This window comes from Gobio gobio (genome assembly GCF_949357685.1).
Source record: "Gobio gobio genome assembly, chromosome: 5".
Taxonomy (NCBI): domain Eukaryota; kingdom Metazoa; phylum Chordata; class Actinopteri; order Cypriniformes; family Gobionidae; genus Gobio; species Gobio gobio.
In genome coordinates this window covers 345,914-363,413 of record NC_137101.1, presented here as the reverse complement: position 1 = coordinate 363,413, position 17,500 = coordinate 345,914, and the positions used below count along the sequence as shown (strand labels likewise).

The 17,500-nt window shown below is 39.3% G+C and overlaps 2 protein-coding genes across 2 annotated transcripts in view; both read left to right on the top strand.

The window, feature by feature from the left end:
• mansc1 (MANSC domain containing 1) overlaps window positions 1–3,268 on the top strand; it is a 14,947-nt gene extending 11,679 nt beyond the window's left edge. Inside the window, exon 5 of the mRNA XM_079816943.1 lies at window positions 1,903–3,268. Within this exon, the coding sequence (XP_079673069.1) occupies window positions 1,903–2,822 (920 nt within the window). The 3' untranslated portion in view covers window positions 2,823–3,268. The remainder of the gene's footprint in view (window positions 1–1,902) is intronic.
• Window positions 3,269–5,286: 2,018 nt separating this feature from the next.
• Window positions 5,287–17,500, top strand: part of lrp6 (low density lipoprotein receptor-related protein 6) — a 70,182-nt gene continuing 57,968 nt past the window's right edge. The window contains exon 1 of the mRNA XM_079816830.1: window positions 5,287–5,500. Coding sequence (XP_079672956.1) covers window positions 5,446–5,500 — 55 coding nt within the window. The 5' untranslated portion in view covers window positions 5,287–5,445. The remainder of the gene's footprint in view (window positions 5,501–17,500) is intronic.

Below are 17,500 nucleotides of genomic sequence, written 5' to 3'. Positions count from 1 at the left end.
GCCGCAGGAGCCGGAGTCAACACATACAACATATTCAAGGGTGAGCAAACACACACACACACACACACACACACACACACACACAAACACACAAACACACACACACACACAAACACACACACTCACACACACACAAACACACACACTCACACACACACACTCACACACACACACACACACACCCCAGTTCTGGAGATGCTCTGACCCAGTCCTCTAGCCGGCACAATCTGGCCCTTGTCAAACTCGCTCTAATCCTCACGCTTGCCCATTTTTCCTGCTTCTAACACATCAACTCTGAGGACGACATGTTCACTTGCTGCCTAATATATCCCACCCACTAACAGATCATCAGTGTTACTCACCGGTCATAATGTTATGCTGATCGGTGTATGTGACATTCATAATGAAGAATCAAAGAAGCGCGTGTAATTGGACGCTTGAGCACTTCATTGGTGTTGTGGGAGGGGCTTCTGCCAGCGGCTCGTCTCGTTGTAAAATGGCCGACATCATTGTTTTAAAATACGGTGAATAAGCTCAATGTGGCGGCTTTAGCTGGTCTTTTATGAAACTGATCAAATTGAGTCATTTATGAAATTGAGTCATTTATGAAATTGATAAAATTGAGTCATTTATGAAATTAATTAAATTGAGTCATTTATGAAATTGAGTCATTTACGCATCATTTACAAAATTGAGGAAATTGAGTCATTTACAAAATTGATCAAATTGAGTCATTTATGAAATTTATGAAATTGAGTCATTTATGAAATTTATGAAATTGAGTCATTTACTCTTCATTTACAAAATTGAGGAAATTGAGTCATTTATGAGTCATTTACAAAATTGAGGAAATTGAGTAATTTATGAAATTGATAAAATTTAGTCATTTATGAAATTGAGTCAGTATATTCTGAGACTACTATTCTGTTTCTTTAAAGATGTGTCGACCGCTCCGGGTCTCCACAGATGATTCTGTCATTGTTGTCTCTACTAGAGCAAGCTCCTGATTGGTTAAAGCGCTACGAATATCCGCCAAAGTTCAGATTTTTCAACTCGCGCGAATCACACGTCAAACTCCCGAAACGCTCAATTCCCGCCGCAGAACGTCTATTCGCGTCTTTGCATTGACTTAACATGTAAATCCCTCGCGCGAGCGCTTCATTCGCGTCTGGTGTGAGTGCACCAGCTACTGGAGAAACATGGCGGCACAAAATGGCGGCTTCGCTGTAAGGGACCCGCGGTGTGTGTAGAGAGAAACGGCTCATTCTGAGGTCATAAACACACAACGCTCTTTATACTCCACTGAGTTATGCGTGTTATGCTGCAGTTCTGTCATAGATCCTCATAAATACTACACACTGCACCTTTAACACAGAAGATCTTCTTCCTCTTTGTATTTTTATTAGGGCTGTCAAAAGATTAATCGCGATTAATCGCATCCAAAATAAAAGTTTGTGTTTACATAATATGTGTGTGTGTACTCTGTTAATTAGTATTTTTATATAATTACACACACATTCATGTATATATTTAAGAAATATTTGCATGTAAATACATTTAATCTATAATATATATAAATATAAATGTTTTTTTCTTAAATATATACATGAATGTGTGTGTATTTATATATAAATAATAATTAACAGAGTACACACACACATATTATGTAAACACAAACTTTTATTTTGGATGCGATTAATCGCGATTAATCTTTTGACAGCCCTAATATTTTATATCAATACAGTGCTCGATTATCCTATTCAAATCAATCGAGTCAGGTCGAAAGTAATCCAAAAGTAATCCGATTACATTACCAGATCATTATGTGTGAGTAATCCTGCGGATGGTGTTTGATTGGGTTGATGGAGGATTGGGATTCTGAGGGTGTTCATTTCTCTTCAGGGTCAACTCATCCGACGACTAAAGGAAGAATAACAGCCAAACCTCCACCCACAACTACAACATCAACACCACCCACTACAGCAACCACAACTACTACAACACCACCCACTACACCAACCACGACTACTACAACAACCATGACTACTACAACCCTACCTACTACAACAACACTACCTACTACAACAACACCACCTACTACTACAACACCACCCACAACAACCACGACTACTACAACAACCACAACTACAACTACACCACCCACAACAACCACGACTACTACACCACCACCCACGACCAGCGTCAGAGCGCCACAGCCAGAATCACCCCTGATGCTCGCAACCGTCGCTGTGACAACCACACCCACCACCACCACCACCACAACTACAACCACGACTAGAAGCACCAGCACTAAAGCGCCGCGGACCAAACCCAGCCGGGCCAGAAAACCCGGCAAACCCTCCAGAGGAGAAACACATGCAGTGAAGCCCGCCACACACACAACTACACCCACAACCACCACAACTACACCCACAACTACACCCACAACCACCACAACTACACCAATAACAACTACGACTACGACAACTACACCAACAACGACTAAGACAACGACTACGACCACACCGACGACACCACCTACACCACCCACCACAGCCCCTCCCCCCACGCGTCCGGCCGCTGTGCTCGGGGTGGAGGCCGATTCGAAGCGGCGGGGCTCGGGTTCTCCGGCCATCGGCTCGGTTCCGCTCAAGCCCAAGGTGTCGCGGATGATGTGGAAGAACAGCCTGGTGGCCATCGTGGTGATCACGCTGCTCTTCCTCATCCTCATCCTCGCTCTGGTGGCCCGGAAGGCCATGGAGTCGTTCGACCGCCGCCACTACACCCGCCTGGAGCTCAACGACCTGCACTACGAGGTGTAGCCGCGTCGGATTCTGATGTATGTTCGGTTTCCACGGGAGAGGAATATAAAGCAATACACTGAACTCAGGTCGCCTCACGTGATGAGATGAAGGCTGAGATGTTTCTCAGTTCATTCTGTCCCGTTCCTCTCCTGGAGAGCGGCTGTACTTTCTTCAGTGTTTCACTAATGCACTTCTGCACCTGTTCTTGTGTCCCATGACCGCTGGAGAGAGTCCCACACGCATTTCATATCTTCAGTGTAAATGAGCGAGTGTGTGGACGTCTGGATGTGTTTATTATTTCACCAGCATGATTCACTCAAATCTGTCCCGTCCACTCCACGCTTCGGTATTTTCTAATCTGTTATTATATGTTGTTGGTAAAATTTTGGTGAGCCTTGGCTTTTACACACACCTTGAGATTAATGTGAGTATTTCTCTTGCAAGAAATAAAGTCTTTTCCAATATTTACAAGATTTCTTATGACATCTCTTCTGTATAATGATTCAAAATCCCTGTTAAAAACACAACTATATTAGTCTGAGTTTGACTGGCCAATAGATAAAGAGCACAACAAATGAATACCTTTGTATTAAACTGATGTTAAAATTGATCAAAACTGATGTTACCAGAAGAACTGACGTTCTGAGGATATAAAATGGGGAATACAATTAAAAATTAAAGCATTTCTTGTTGATTATCACCTGACATGTTAAGGACTAACACAATAAAATTGTGGTTTTTAGTTAAAAATCTATTTTTTTTTACAAAAATAAAGAGACCACAGACAAACTATTTGTTTATATTTAACTTCAAAATCATTTAAATGTGAAAATGATCATAAATGGTACATTTGTTGATATGAGGGACACATTTATTATCAATACAGCGCAAGATCCTGTTCATATCAATGGGATAATCGAGTTAGGTCGAAAGTAATCCAAAAGTAATCAGATTACATTAGCTAAAACGAGTAATCTCTAGATTACATTACTACAAGTGTAGGACTACAGTAGGTAGATGTTTGTTTTATAGCTAGTTTAGTGTAAAATCATTTTTAAACCAATATTTGGTCCGTTATGGTTGAGAATAAAAGGCGTAATAAAAAACCTGAAAATAATAAAAGGTCTTTAATACCTGAGGTGGGAAAATATGATTTATTTTGGAGGTCTGACGTGTGAAAAATGATGTGGGGAATACTGAAAATTAATTATATGTAGCAATCTTAAAAAAAAGAAGTTGCCGAATAATCCCAGAAATGACCCAAATAATGTTTTTGTGCTAGAACATTATTAAAGACAGGATAACTTTGAACGAACCAGAAGAACTAACTTTGATAGAACGTTCTGAGGATATAAAATGGGGAATAAAATTAAAAATTAAACATTTCTTGCTGATTATCACCTGACATGCAATAAAATTGTTTTTTAGTTATTTTTTTTTTTTTACAAAAATAAAGAGACCACAGACAGACTATTTGTTTATATTTAACTTCAAAATCATTTAAATGTGAAAATGATCATAAATGGTACATTTGTAGTTGTTATGAGGGACACATTTATTATCAATACAGCGCAAGATCCTATTCATATCAATGGGATAATCGAGTTAGGTCGAAAGTAATCCAAAAGTAATCAGATTACATTAGCTAAAATGAGTAATCTCTAGATTACATTACTACAAGTGTAGGACTACAGTAGGTAGACGTTTTATAGCTAGTTTAGTGTAAAATAATGTTTTAACCAATCCGTTATGGTTGAGAATAAAAGGCGTCATAAAAAAAACTGAAAATAATAAAAGGTCTTTAATGCCTGAGGTGGGAAAATATGATTTATTTTGGAGGTCTGACGTGTGAATAATGATGTGGGGAATACTGAAAATTAATTATATGTAGCAATCTTAAAAAAAAGAAGTTGCCGAATAATCCCAGAAATGACCCAAATAATGATTTTGTGCTAGAACATTATTAAAGACAGGATAACTTTGAACGAACCAGAAGAACTAACTTTGACAGAACGTTTCCCGTTCGGTGTAATATATACAAATGTAGTATAATATGCTAGTGATATTAACAAATAACAACACAATCTCTTGACTGAGAGAGAGTCTGAAAACACAATTATTCGGTAATATTGGGGAATAAATGAGCGACAATGAAAAATAAGTGAGTATTAATGAAGTGTAATTCATTAATGGTTTTGCTTTGTGTGTTGTTTTGTGTTTCGGGCCGCATCACGAACCCCTGCGCGAAAAACTAGTCCCATTGGAATGCGCTTCCCTGCCTTTATTCGCGGGTCCACGACGCTCGCGACGCAGCACATCCCACATTAAACCGTTTGTCCCGCGTCTCCGTCGCACTGTGATCCGATACAGAGGAAAAAAGTGAGGCGAATGAGGTAAAATATAGAAACGGTGGGAGACTGAGAGCGGAGCAGGGATCCGGAGAGCCGGGCGGAAGGGTTTGGGAAGCGTCCGGGCATTTTTCCTGTGAGCGGAAGGAGACGGACGGACGGACGGACGCACTGAAACACTGAAACAATCAAATCGATGAAAAACCGCAACGGAGAATCAACGCGAAGAATCCGAACCACAGACACGCGCAGCCGGAGCGATGCGAGCGAAGCGGCGCGGCTGAGCGTTGAAGATGTGTGCCGCACTACAGAGTCTCTTACTGTGTACTTTGTGTTTGCAGATACGGGGTGAGTTTCATTACGGCGCTTGGTTTGTTCGCGAATCGCGTTGATCTAACGATTCTCTGGATCGAATCTCTGTAACGTAAATACGCGCGCGCGCCCGTGTGTGTGAGAGAGAATCAGTCGCGTTGTTTCGTGAATCAGTGCTGATGTTCAGTGTGTGTGTGTTGATAGAGCTGTGGATGGTGTGTAACGTGTTTGTTTGTGTTCGTGTGAGAGCCGCGGCCGTGTGAATCTCTGCATCAAACTCGCTCGTTTTCAGCCGCAGCGACAGAAACCCTCGAATATCTCTCGATTTCTGCTGCTTTCTGTGGCCTGTGAGAGAGTTTTGTGTGAGAGAAGCTCTTCTGCTTCAGTTTGGGAAGTTACACACTCGATTCTTTCGAGGGTTTGTGTTCGATTCGCTCTTGTGTGTGTGTGTGTGTGTGTTTGTGTGATTCACTCTTAAAAATAAAGAACCTTTTAAAGGGATAGTTCACCTAAAAATGAAATCGACCCCATGATTTCCTCTCCCTCAGCTCATCATAGGTGTGTGTGACACTCTTCTGTCAGACGAACACAATCAGAGTTATATCAAAAGATGTCCTGGCTCTTCCGAGCTTTATAATGGCAGTGAATGGCTGTTTCCATAAAAGTGCATCTATCCATCATATACCTGGTCCACACGGCTCCAGGTTAATGAAGGCCTTCTGAAGCAAATTGATTCGTTTGTGTGAGGAAACATATCTATATTTAATCTAGCTCGTTCACGAGAGACTGGCGTTCCGGCGTAAGTTCTGGTGGAGAACGCTGAAGCGCACAGGATGGAGCAAAACACAACTTGGTTCTCACGAGTACTAGCATATTCTCACCAGAGCGTCATACGCTGGAACGCCAGCAGTTTTATGATGGATAGATGGACGTTTATGACGGATAGATGCACTATTATGACGGATAGATGCACGTTTATGACGGATAGATGCACGTTTATGACGAATGGATGCACTATTATGACGGATAGATGCACGTTTATGACGGATAGATGCACGTTTATGACGAATGGATGCACTATTATGACGGATAGATGCACGTTTATGACGGACAGATGCACTTTTATGATGGATAGATGCACGTTTATGACGGATAGATGGACGTTTATGATGGATTGATGCTCTTTTATGATGGACAGATGCACTTTTATGATGGATAGATGCACTTTTATGATGGATAGATGCACGTTTATGACGGATAGATGCACTATTATGACAGATAGATGCACGTTTATGATGGATAGATGCTCTTTTATGATGGATAGATGCACTTTTATGATGGATAGATGGACGTTTATGATGGATTGATGCTCTTTTATGATGGACAGATGCACTTTTATGATGGATAGATGCACTTTTATGATGGATAGATGCACGTTTATGACGGATAGATGCACTATTATGACAGATAGATGCACGTTTATGATGGATAGATGCTCTTTTATGACAGATAGATGCACTTATGATGGATAGATGCTCTTTTATGACGGATAGATGGACGTTTATGATGGATTGATGCTCTTTTATGATGGATTGATGCTCTTTTATGATGGACAGATGCACTTTTATGATGGATAGATGCACTTTTATGATGGATAGATGCACGTTTATGACGGATAGATGCACGTTTATGACGGATGGATGGACGTTTATGATGGATGGATGCACTTTTATGACGGATGGATGGACGTTTATGATGGATGGATGCACTTTTATGATGGATAGATGCTCTTTTATGATGATAGATGCTCTTTTATGATGATAGATGCTCTTTTATGATGGATAGATGCTCTTTTATGATGATAGATGCACTTTTATGACGGATAGATGCTCTTTTATGACGGATGGATGCACTTTTATGACGAATGGATGCACGTTTATGACGGATAGATGCATGTTTATGACAGATAGATGCACTTTTATGATGGATAGATGCACGTTTATGACGGATAGATGCACTTTTATGATGGATAGATGCACGTTTATGACGGATAGATGCACTTTTATGATGGATAGATGCACGTTTATGACAGATAGATGCTCTTTTATGACGGATAGATGCACATTTATGATGGATTGATGATCTTTTATGATGGATGGATGCTCTTTTATGATGGATAGATGCACTTTTATGATGGATAGATGATCTTTTATGATGGATGGATGCACTTTTATGATGGACGGATGCACTTTTATGATGGACGGATGCACTTTTATGATGGACAGATGCACGTTTATGATGGATGGATGCACGTTTATGACGGATAGATGCACTTTTATGATGGATAGATGCACGTTTATGACGGATAGATGCACTTTTATAATGGATAGATGCACGTTTATGACGGATAGATGCTCTTTTATGACGGATAGATGCTCTTTTATGACAGATAGATGCACATTTATGATGGATTGATGATCTTTTATGATGGATGGATGCTCTTTTATGATGGATAGATGCACGTTTATGATGGATAGATGATCTTTTATGATGGATGGATGCACGTTTATGATGGATAGATGATCTTTTATGATGGATAGATGCACGTTTATGATGGATAGATGCTCTTTTATGATGGATAGATGATCTTTTATGACGGATAGATGCTCTTTTATGAAGGATAGATGCACGTTTATGATGGATAGATGATCTTTTATGACGGATGGATGCACTTTTATGATGGATAGATGCACTTTTATGATGGATAGATGCACGTTTATGACGGATAGATGCACGTTTATGACGGGTAGATGCACTATTTTGACGGATAGATGCACTATTATGATGCACAGATGCACTATTATGATGGATAGATGCACTATTGTGACGGATAGATGCACTATTATGACGGATAGATGCACTATTTTGACGGATAGATGCACTATTTTGACGGATAGATGCACTATTTTGACGGATAGATGCACTATTATGACGGATAGATGCACTATTATGATGGATAGATGCACTATTGTGACGGATAGATGCACTATTATGATGCACAGATGCACTATTTTGACGGATAGATGCACTATTTTGACGGATAGATGCACTATTATGACGGATAGATGCACTATTTTGACGGATAGATGCACTATTTTGACGGATAGATGCACTATTTTGACGGATAGATGCACTATTTTGATGGATAGATGCACTATTGTGACGGATAGATGCACTATTATGATGCACAGATGCACTATGACGGATAGATGCACTATTTTGACGGATAGATGCACTATTATGACGGATAGATGCACTATTTTGACGGATAGATGCACTATTATGATGGACAGATGCACTATTATGACGGATAGATGCACTATTATGATGGATAGATACACTATTATGACGGATAGATGCACTATTATGACTGATAGATGCACTATTTTGACGGATAGATGCACTATTATGACGGATAGATGCACTATTATGACGGATAGATCCACTATTGTGACGGATAGATGCACTATTATGATGGATAGATGCACTATTATGATGCACAGATGCACTATTATGACGGATAGATGCACTATTATGACGGATAGATGCACTATTATGATGGATAGATGCACTATTATGACGGATAGATGCACTATTATGACGGATAGATGCACTATTATGATGGATAGATGCACTATTATGATGCACAGATGCACTATTATGACGGATAGATGCACTATTGTGACGGATAGATGCACTATTGTGACGGATAGATGCACTATTGTGACGGATAGATGCACTATTATGACGGATAGATCCACTATTGTGACGGATAGATGCACTATTGTGACGGATAGATGCACTATTATGACGGATAGATCCACTATTGTGACGGATAGATGCACTATTATGACGGATAGATCCACTATTGTGACGGATAGATGCACTATTATGATGGATAGATGCACTATTATGATGCACAGATGCACTATTATGACGGATAGATGCACTATTATGACGGATAGATGCACTATTATGATGGATAGATGCACTATTATGATGGATAGATGCACTATTATGACGGATAGATGCACTATTATGACGGATAGATGCACTATTATGATGGATAGATGCACTATTATGATGCACAGATGCACTATTATGACGGATAGATGTACTATTATGACGGATAGATGCACTATTATGACGGATAGATGCACTATTATGATGGATAGATGCACTATTATGATGCACAGATGCACTATTATGACGGATAGATGCACTATTATGACGGACAGATGCACTATTATGATGCACAGATGCACTATTATGACGGATAGATGCACTATTATGACGGATAGATGCACTATTATGATGCACAGATGCACTATTATGACGGATAGATGCACTATTATGATGCACAGATGCACTATTATGACGGATAGATGCACTATTATGACGGATAGATCCACTATTATGATGCACAGATGCACTATTATGACGGATAGATGCACTATTATGATGGATAGATGCACTATTATGATGCACAGATGCACTATTATGACGGATAGATGCACTATTATGATGCACAGATGCACTATTATGATGGATAGATGCACTATTTTGACGGATAGATGCACTATTATGACGGATAGATGCACTATTATGATGCACAGATGCACTATTATGACGGATAGATGCACTATTATGATGCACAGATGCACTATTATGACGGATAGATGCACTATTATGATGCACAGATGCACTATTATGATGGATAGATGCACTATTTTGACGGATAGATGCACTATTATGACGGATAGATGCACTATTGTGACGGATAGATGCACTATTATGACGGATAGATGCACTATTATGACGGATAGATGCACTATTATGACGGATAGATGCACTATGACGGATAGAAGCACTATTATGATGGATAGATGCACGTTTATGACGGATAGATGCACTATTATGACGGATAGATGCACTATGACGGATAGAAGCACTATTATGATGCACAGATGCACTATTATGACGGATAGATGCACTATTATGACGGATAGATGCACTATTATGATGCACAGATGCACTATTATGACGGATAGATGCACTATTATGACGGATAGATGCACTATTGTGACGGATAGATGCACTATTATGATGGATAGATGCACTATTATGATGCACAGATGCACTATTATGACGGATAGATGCACTATTATGACGGATAGATGCACTATTATGATGCACAGATGCACTATTATGATGGATAGATGCACTATTTTGACGGATAGATGCACTATTATGACGGATAGATGCACTATTATGATGCACAGATGCACTATTATGACGGATAGATGCACTATTATGATGCACAGATGCACTATTATGACGGATAGATGCACTATTATGATGCACAGATGCACTATTATGATGGATAGATGCACTATTTTGACGGATAGATGCACTATTATGACGGATAGATGCACTATTGTGACGGATAGATGCACTATTATGACGGATAGATGCACTATTATGACGGATAGATGCACTATGACGGATAGAAGCACTATTATGATGGATAGATGCACGTTTATGACGGATAGATGCACGTTTATGACAGATAGATGCACTATTATGACGGATAGATGCACTATTGTGACGGATAGATGCACTATTATGATGCACAGATGCACTATTATGACGGATAGATGCACTATTATGACGGATAGATGCACTATTATGATGCACAGATGCACTATTATGACGGATGGATGCACTATTATGATGCACAGATGCACTTTTATGATGGATAGATGCACTATTTTGACGGATAGATGCACTATTATGACGGATAGATGCACTATTATGATGCACAGATGCACTATTATGACGGATAGATGCACTATTATGATGCACAGATGCACTATTATGACGGATAGATGCACTATTATGATGCACAGATGCACTATTATGATGGATAGATGCACTATTTTGACGGATAGATGCACTATTATGACGGATAGATGCACTATTATGATGCACAGATGCACTATTATGACGGATAGATGCACTATTATGATGCACAGATGCACTATTATGACGGATAGATGCACTATTATGATGCACAGATGCACTATTATGTCGGATAGATGCACTATTATGACGGATAGATGCACTATTATGACGGATAGATGCACTATGACGGATAGAAGCACTATTATGATGGATAGATGCACTATTATGACGGATAGATGCACTATTGTGACGGATAGATGCACTATTATGACGGATAGATGCACTATTATGACGGATAGATGCACTATTATGACGGATAGATTCACTATTATGACGGATAGATGCACTATGACGGATAGAAGCACTATTATGATGGATAGATGCACGTTTATGACGGATAGATGCACGTTTATGACAGATAGATGTGCGTTTATGACGGATAGATGCACGTTTATGACGGATAGATGCACTATTATGACGGATAGATGCACTATTATGACGGATAGATGCACTATTATGACGGATAGATGCACTATTATGACGGATAGAAGCACTATTATGACGGATAGATGCACTATTATGACGGATAGATGCACTATGACGGATAGAAGCACTATTATGATGGATAGATGCACGTTTATGACGGATAGATGCACGTTTATGACGGATAGATGCACTATTATGACGGATAGAAGCACTATTATGACGGATAGAAGCACTATTATGACGGATAGATGCACTATTATGACGGTTAGATGCACTATTATGACGGATAGATCCACTATTATGACGGATAGATGCACTATTATGACGGATAGATGCACTATTATGACGGATAGATGCACTATTATGACGGATAGATCCACTATTATGACGGATAGATGCACTATTATGACGGATAGATGCACTATTATGACGGATAGATCCACTATTATGACGGATAGATGCACTATTATGATGGATAGATGCACTATTATGACGGATAGATGCACTATTATGACGGATAGAAGCACTATTATGACGGATAGAAGCACTATTATGATGGACAGATGCACGTTTATGACGGATAGATGCACTATTATGACAGATAGATGCACTATTATGACGGATAGATCCACTATTATGACGGATAGATGCACTATTATGATGGATAGATGCACTATTATGACGGATAGATGCACTATTATGACGGATAGAAGCACTATTATGACGGATAGAAGCACTATTATGATGGACAGATGCACGTTTATGACGGATAGATGCACGTTTATGACAGATAGATGCACTATTATGACGGATAGATGCACTATTTTGACGGATAGATGCACTATTATTACGGATAGATGCACTATTATGACGGATAGATGCACTATTATGACGGATAGAAGCACTATTATGACGGATAGATGCACTATTATGACGGATAGATGCACTATGACGGATAGAAGCACTATTATGATGGATAGATGCACGTTTATGACGGATAGATGCACGTTTATGACGGATAGATGCACTATTATGACGGATAGAAGCACTATTATGACGGATAGAAGCACTATTATGACGGATAGATGCACTATTATGACGGTTAGATGCACTATTATGACGGATAGATGCACTATTATGACGGATAGATCCACTATTATGACGGATAGATGCACTATTATGACAGATAGATGCACTATTATGACGGATAGATCCACTATTATGACGGATAGATGCACTATTATGATGGATAGATGCACTATTATGACGGATAGATGCACTATTATGACGGATAGAAGCACTATTATGACGGATAGATGCACGTTTATGACGGATAGATGCACGTTTATGACAGATAGATGCACTATTATGACGGATAGATGCACTATTATGACGGATAGATGCACTATTATGACGGATAGATGCACTATTATGACGGATAGATGCACTATTATGACGGATAGATGCACTATTATGATGGATAGATGCACTATTATGACGGATAGATGTACTATTATGACGGATAGATGCACTATGACGGATAGATGCACTATTATGATGGATAGATGCACTATTATGAAGGATAGATGTACTATTATGACGGATAGATGCACTATGACGGATAGATGCACTATTATGATGGATAGATGCACTATTATGACGGATAGATCCACTATTGTGACGGATAGATGCACTATTATGACGGATAGATGCACTATTATGACGGATAGATGTACTATTATGACGGATAGATGCACTATGACGGATAGATGCACTATTGTGACGGATAGATGCACTATTATGATGGATAGATGCACTATTATGATGCACAGATGCACTATTATGACGGATAGATGCACTATTATGACGGATAGAAGCACTATTATGATGCACAGATGCACTATTATGACGGATAGATGCACTATTATGATGCACAGATGCACTATTATGACGGATAGATGCACTATTATGATGCACAGATGCACTATTATGACGGATAGATGCACTATTATGATGCACAGATGCACTATTATGACGGATAGATGCACTATTATGATGCACAGATGCACTATTATGACGGATAGATGCACTATTATGACGGATAGATGCACTATTATGACGGATAGATGCACTATTATGACGGATAGATGCACTATTATGATGCACAGATGCACTATTTTGACGGATAGATGCACTATTATGACGGATAGATGCACTATTTTGACGGATAGATGCACTATTATGACGGATAGATGCACGTTTATGATGGATAATGTTCATTAGTTGGGGTGATTGACAGGAGTGGAGAGCTGCCCACCCTGTGGTCGTCCAGTGAGTTCCACCGCTGGTGTTGATCAGCTGTTAGAGACTCTGGAGTGTGTGTGAGGTTGTTGAGCTGATCCAGGGCCAGATATGAAGTGTCCTGGGCCTCTGGTGTGTGTGTTCTGGGCCTGTGGTGTGTGTTCTGGGCCTCTGAGAGCGGCTTCAGGCGCTGCTGCTGGTTCTCAGTGTTTGGAAAAGGAAATTCCCCGTGTTAGGAAAACATGCGGTCGGCTGGAGGCGTGCAGGTGGAGCTGGAGCGGGGTTCTGTGGTGGAGGTGGCAAATTGAGGTTTGATTGGCTGCCAGATCCCCGTGGAGCCGCTGGCCTTCATCCCTCCATCCCTCCATCCCTCCGCCCGGGATCTGCAGGATTACTGCTACAGGAGCGGCTGATGGAGGAGTTCTGCACGTCATGCTTCTTTTGCTCCTCCAGTTAATGTGTGTGAGGTTTCTGGGGTCCGTTCTTTGGTCCTCGCTTAACACATCTGAGATGATCTGGGGCCTGTTCCATGATGGTAGTTTAACAAACTCAGGGTTACAGGATTAGTTTAGAGTTGACAAACCAAACCAATCTATTCAGGCTTTGTTGGTCCCATGATGCTGATCATCCGCTTTCTCTGTCAACTCAGGCTTTGATCCGGAGTTTAGCTGTGACATCATCAGCAGTGAACAGCCAATCACACGCTGTGGATCAGTGGAACTGAGATTGATTTCTCTCTTCTGCTGAATATTACAAGATTGAAAATATTAAGAATTTAAACAATTGTACACCGGAAGAAGAAAAGAGCTGTCTATGAAAGACGACAACTTTAAGAAAAATCTTATTTAGTCAGTGCAAGTAAAAGTTGTGAAGTTAGTTTGGTTGATAAAGAGAATTGAACATTGTAGTCATTTGTATAGCTTTATTTATTGATTTTTAAAGCCTATTTGTATGACCTTTTATATAGGCTATTTATATAAATTTTAACTATGTGCCTATTAATGATTGATTAACTAAAATGATACATGTGTAATTGATTACGGGTATAATAATTACATAAATGATATCTAAGTCATTCAAAATTATTTTTATTATTATAAATAAGTATTGTTAAAGCCAGTCTTTAATAGCCATTTGCTATGTAGTGAGCTTTAATGTGGAGTAGAAACAGGGGGCGTGGCTTCATTGCATTAGAGGCGTGTCACTTTGCTCACAGCTGATTGGTCCAATATCAGTTTGAGATCTCTTATCCAGAACATAACCTGTCCTGGAGCAGGTTAGCCGTGGAGCGTAAGTTACTATGGAGATGAACACGGCTAAAGCCAAACCACTTTAATGGGAACTTAAACCCAGGATTAGCACAAACTAAGCTTAAACATATCTGGCTAGCAGCTAAACCGGCTTCATGGTACAGCCCCAGACAGATCCAGATCTTCTAATCCTGATAACTGATCTCTGGCTCATTTGGTTCTTCAAACGAATTTGCGGATTGGATTTAAATATCTGGATGAGCATCGATACTCGAAACCACGATTAGCTGTGCAGCGATTGGCTGGCGGCAAGACGGCAACGTAATGACATCATATCATTAAAAAAGCCACCTGGCAAAAAACTTGGCGTATAAAAAACCCCACGAATATCTGGACCTTTATAAGGAAACAGCCAAACCAACATAAAAGTTATAATAGATCAATGATAAATGTTTTTTTTATTGTTATTTTTTTACATGATTACCAATTACTTATATTCACGATTTTATGCAGTATTTGTACACCCTTTACATTTTTATTTCAATTTTTAATTCAATTTGAAGCAGATTTGTAACGTGACCGTATTAAAGTTTCTTAAGGGTCAAGATCAAATCAAGCCATCCCATAATATCCGTCATCACTTAAATTAATGCATGGCTCAGATTAACTGTACAACGTGTGTAAACCTCCAATAAAAGGATAGTTATATACTTTATACATTATAATATTATATACATTCTCATATACATATTAGGGCTGTCAAAAGATTAATCGCATCCAAAATAAAAGTTTGTGTTCACATAATATATGTGTGTGTACTCTGTTAATTATTATTTATATATAAATAATAATTAACAGAGTACACACACATATATTATGTAAACACAAACTTTTATTTTGGATGCGATTAATCTTTTGACAGCCCTAATACATATACAATTTAAAATTAGTTTTTTTTAAGGATTTTAGGTATCTCCTCAAGATGCGATCTAGCCCTGTTTACATGAAATAATCCGCTCGAGCAGGTTTGAGTTTACGGAGCTGTTGCTATGACAACAAGTCCAGGATGAGCGTCGAAGAACCAAACAATCCAAGATCATGTCAAATCCTCAACAATCAAATCCAGATAACTGAGTTAAATGCTCCTGTTATTAAATCTTGTCAAATTTGCCTTTATTTGTGTGTGAGCAAAAACACGGCGGTGTCCCTTTAAATGCAAATGAGCTGTTGCTGAGGGGCGTGTCTATGCTAAAGGACCAACAGGGTTCCCACTCGTCCTGGAAAACCTGGAAAATTAGAGAAAATGTCCTGGAAAATCTGTTATTGTCTGGGAAAATTCTTTAAAAAAAAGTGATTTCTTTAGCCGAGTATGAAGAGTTTATCGCTGGCCCAAACGATTAGCGCTAGCTGCAGAAAGCACATGTTCAGGAATGCGGAGTTTGATGTGTGTGAGTAGTATTTTTGAATAATGATGTTTAGTCTTGTGTTAGCTAATGCTAATGCTAATGCTATAACTGCTCAGTGAATGTGAACTCGTAAGCTGCTCCCTAATCACATCATTTTGATATAAAGTCACATTTGTGTGTTATAAAGTCAGAATTGCGTGATATAAACTCGCAAGTCTTTTCTTCACAATTGACTTTTTTGCGCAGTTGCGAGTTTAAATCTTCTTTTCTCAGAGTTGTGAGATCTAAACTGCAATTGCAAGTTATAAAGTCCAATTCTGAGGAAAAAAGAATCACGACAATTTTTGCGTTTATATCACAAATATGAAAACTCGCAATTGCGGAAAAGTCAGAATAGCGAAATAAAGTCACAATTCCCTTTTCTTTCTATTGTGTGGTGTAAACAAGCTTCCACAGTCATAATGTGTGATTTATGCTGCCTTCACGTGCTATCGGAAATTTCCTAATTCCCACTTTAGAAGTCGTGATTACGAGCTTGTTGCATTCAAGTGCTTTGTTGTCGGAGTGAA